The 3555-nt window shown below is 56.3% G+C and overlaps 1 protein-coding gene across 2 annotated transcripts in view; it reads left to right on the top strand.

Annotated features, from left to right (window-relative positions):
* Positions 1–3555, top strand: part of PIAS4 (protein inhibitor of activated STAT 4) — a 28535-nt gene that overhangs the window by 16948 nt on the left and 8032 nt on the right. For both annotated transcript variants that reach the window (XM_037730984.1, XM_017507389.2), the window contains exon 3: positions 2007–2091. In XM_037730984.1, coding sequence (XP_037586912.1) covers positions 2007–2091 — 85 coding nt within the window. The remainder of the gene's footprint in view (positions 1–2006; positions 2092–3555) is intronic.

Below are 3555 nucleotides of genomic sequence, written 5' to 3'. Positions count from 1 at the left end.
TTTTTGAGTTGGGGTTTGCCTCTGTTGCCCAGGCTGGAGTGCAGTGGTATGATCATGGCTCACTGCAGCCTCGACCTCCTGGGCTCAAGCGATCCTCCTGCCTCAGCCTCCGAAGTAGCTGGGACTACAGGTGGCACATGCCTCCACACCTGGCTAAGTTTTAAAATTGTTGTAGAGACAGGGTATCGCTGTGTTGCCCAGACTGGTCTCAAAGTCCTGACCTCAGGTAATCCACCCACCTGGGCTCCCAAAGTGCTGGGATTACAGATGTGAGCTACCATGCCCAGTCTACTTTCATTTCTGATATTCATAGTTTATGTTCTTTTTGTTCAATCAGCTAGGGCTTTTTTTTTTCCTTTGTTTTTTCCTTATACCCCCTGAAAAAAGCTAGGGTTTTAAAAAAATTTTTTGTTAACAGTCTTGCTCTGTCACCGAGGCAGTGGTGGCAATCTCTGACCCCCAGCTTCAAGCAATTGTCCTGCCTCAGCCTCCCAAGTAGCAGCTGGGATTACAGGTACCCCCGACCATGCTTGGCTAATTTCTTTCTTTTTTTTTGGGACAGAGTCTCTGTTGCCCAGGCTGAGTGCAGTGGTGTGATTTCGGCTCGCTGCAGCTTCCACCTCACAGATTCAGGTTCTTCTTCTGCCTCAGCCTCCCGAGTAGTTGGGACTACAGGTGCCTGCCACTGCACCTGGCCAATTTTTTTTTGTATTTTTAGTAGAGGTGGGGTTTCCCCATCTTGGCCAGGTCGGTCCTGAACTCTTGACCTTGTGATCCACCCGCCTGGGCCTCCCAAACTGCTGGGATTATAGGTGTGAGCCACCACACCCAGCCACTTTTCTTCTTTTTAAGAGATGGGGCAGCCGGGTGGGGTGGCTCACTCCTGTAATCCCAGCACTTTGGGAGGCCGAAGCGGGCGGATCACCCGAAGTTGGGAGTTCAAGACCAGTCTGGCCAATATGGAGAAACCCTGACTCTACTAAAAATACAAAACATTAGTGTGGCGTAGTGGTGCACACCCGTAACCCCAGCTGTTCAGGAGGCTGAGGCAGGAGAATCACTTCAACCTGAGAGGTGGCGGTTGCAATGAGCCGAGATGGCACCACCACACTCTAGAATGGGTGGCAGAGCGAGACTCTGTCTCAGAAAAAAAAAAAAAAAAAGAGATGGGGTTGGCTGGGCACGGTGGCTCACACCTATAATCCCAGCACTTTGAGAGGCTGAGGCGGGCAGATCACCTGAGGTCATGAGTTGGAGACCAGCCTGGCCAACATGGCGAAACCCCATCTCTACTAAAAATACAAAAATTAGCTGGGCATGGTGGCATGTGCCTGTAATCCCAGTTGTTGGGGAGGCAGAGGCAGGAGAATCACTTGAACCTGGCCAGGCAGAGGTTGCAGTCAGCCAAGATTCTGCCACTGCCCTCCAGGGCAACAGAGTAAGACTCCGTCTCAGAAGAGAAAACCACAGTGTTTTCTGCCTGTGCCTCTGCTGCTCGGCTCAGCTGTAACTACTAGGGCAGGACCCAGACTTGTCAGCACCGTGGCCTTATATCCTTTTAGTACCCGTGGTGAGATCTCTGTCCTGGTGACGTGGGCGCCTTGCAGGCATGAGGAGAGCTGGGGCCGGGTCCAGTTTGTGCTGCCAGAGGGAGGAGGAGGAAGGACAGTCATGTCCTCCAGGCCTGGTGGGGCCCAGCTCTCCCCTCAGGCAGCTGGTCGCTTTTCAGTCTTCCTAAATAGATGCCTGCATCCCGCCAGCTGCCAAGGTTGCCCTGCTCTCTGAATGGCCCTCAACAGGGCATGGGCCGTGTGAGCGGCCCCAAGAAGGGGACGAGAGTCCTCCCTCCTCCTCCTCGTGCGGCCCCCACCTCTGCCCCACATATCTGTCCAGCCAGCTTCTATTTCCTGTTTCCTGGTCTGAAGAGGCGCAGGCCCGGAAAAGCAACTGGGCTCGGGGGACCTGCCAGTGACCAGACGCGTCCCTGAACCCATGTTTGTCTTCAGTCCCACAGAACAACGAGAAGCTTCAGGAGAGCCCGTGCATCTTCGCGTTGACACCAAGACAGGTGGAGCTGATCCGGAACTCCAGGTGCGCGGTGCCTCCCCCAGCCCAGTGCCCCGTGTCCTGGGCTCACGGGAGAGCCGGCAGCCACGTCCACCGCAGGCCTCACTCGAGTTCAGTCCAGATCCCTGCTGCAAGGCAGTGGCCGCGTTCTCTTCCTTCCGTAAAACCCTGTCCTGGGTCTCAGATGCTGGGCTGTGTGCTCACTGCCTGTGCCCTGCAGCCCGAGAGAGAGGCGGACTGACTGTCCACTTCCAACACGGTTGTGCCCTCTGCATGTGGGACTGTCCTGGGCACGGCAGGGTGCTGAGTCGCATTCCTGGCCTCCACCCACTCCATGCCAAGAACATGCCCCTGTTGTGACAACCACAGATGTCCCCAGACACTGCCCGGTGCGTGTCCCCTGGGGCAGCGTCACCCTCAGGTAAAGATGGTTGAGCCGTAGCAGGTGAGGGCTGGCGCGGCTGCCCTGCTACTTCCCCAGTCTCTCCAAGGCTTCCCTACCCCCAGCTGAGACATTCCTGCTGGGGCAGCCATGTGGCAGGTGGTGGGATCTCAACACGGAAGGCCGTTTGCCCAGGTCACACCTGAGTCCGTGTCGGGGCTGGGGTGGGTGCCCACATGTAATGCCCGGCCTCTCGGGCCCAACTGCTTCTGACCCACTGCCCCCACCCGCCGTGGGCCCAGGTCCCCGGGGCCTACCAGCATGGTCCTCACACCTAGTAAGGGTTCGGGATCAGCCTAGCCAGGCCTGGCCACGGAGGCCTGTCTGCCTGGGAGACCGAAGGTGGTGACTTGCCTTCCTCAGCCTCCTCTTCCTTGTCTTGAACCAGGGTCAGCACAGCCTCTACCCCGACTGGGTCCTGCTCTGGAGCGCCCAGAGCCAGCCACACAGGGGCTTGGTTTCATTTTTTAAAAATTAATTTAATTTAATTTTACTTTTTGAGACGAAGTCTTGCCCTTCACTGTGCTGGAGTGTGGTGGTGCTATCTTGGCTCACTGCAATCTCTGCCTCCCAGGTTTAAGTGATTCGCCCTCAGCCTCCGGGGTAGCTGAGATTACAGGCATAAGCCACCACACCCAGCTAATTTTCGTACTTTTAGTAGAGACGGGGTTTCACCGTGTTGCCCAGGCTGATCTCGAAATCCTGACCTCAGGTAACCCACCCACCTCAGCCTCCCCAGGTGCTGGGGTTACATGTGTGAGCCACCGCGCCGGGCCCTGCGTGGTCTTCTGTGTTTGGCGTCTCATGGGGCAGGACATCCTCACAGTGCATCTGTGCCAAGGCCTGGGTCTCAGCCTCGCTCTTTTCCAAAGCTGGGTCACATCCAGTGCATGTGGGTCCTTCGCATCCAGTGCATGTGGGTCCTTCACATCCAGTGGCATGTGAAGGACACCCAGGGGGCTGCTGCTTTGTGGCTGTCATGGTCAGTTCTGCCGTGAACATCCACAGACGTGTCTATGGGTAGATAGGTTTTTCTCTTTTTCTGT

The sequence above is a fragment of the Cebus imitator genome, unplaced genomic scaffold, assembly GCF_001604975.1.
Source record: "Cebus imitator isolate Cc_AM_T3 unplaced genomic scaffold, Cebus_imitator-1.0 Scaffold375, whole genome shotgun sequence".
Taxonomy (NCBI): Eukaryota; Metazoa; Chordata; class Mammalia; order Primates; family Cebidae; genus Cebus; species Cebus imitator.
Note: the sequence above shows the minus strand (reverse complement) of the source record. Positions and strands in the feature narration are given on the sequence as shown.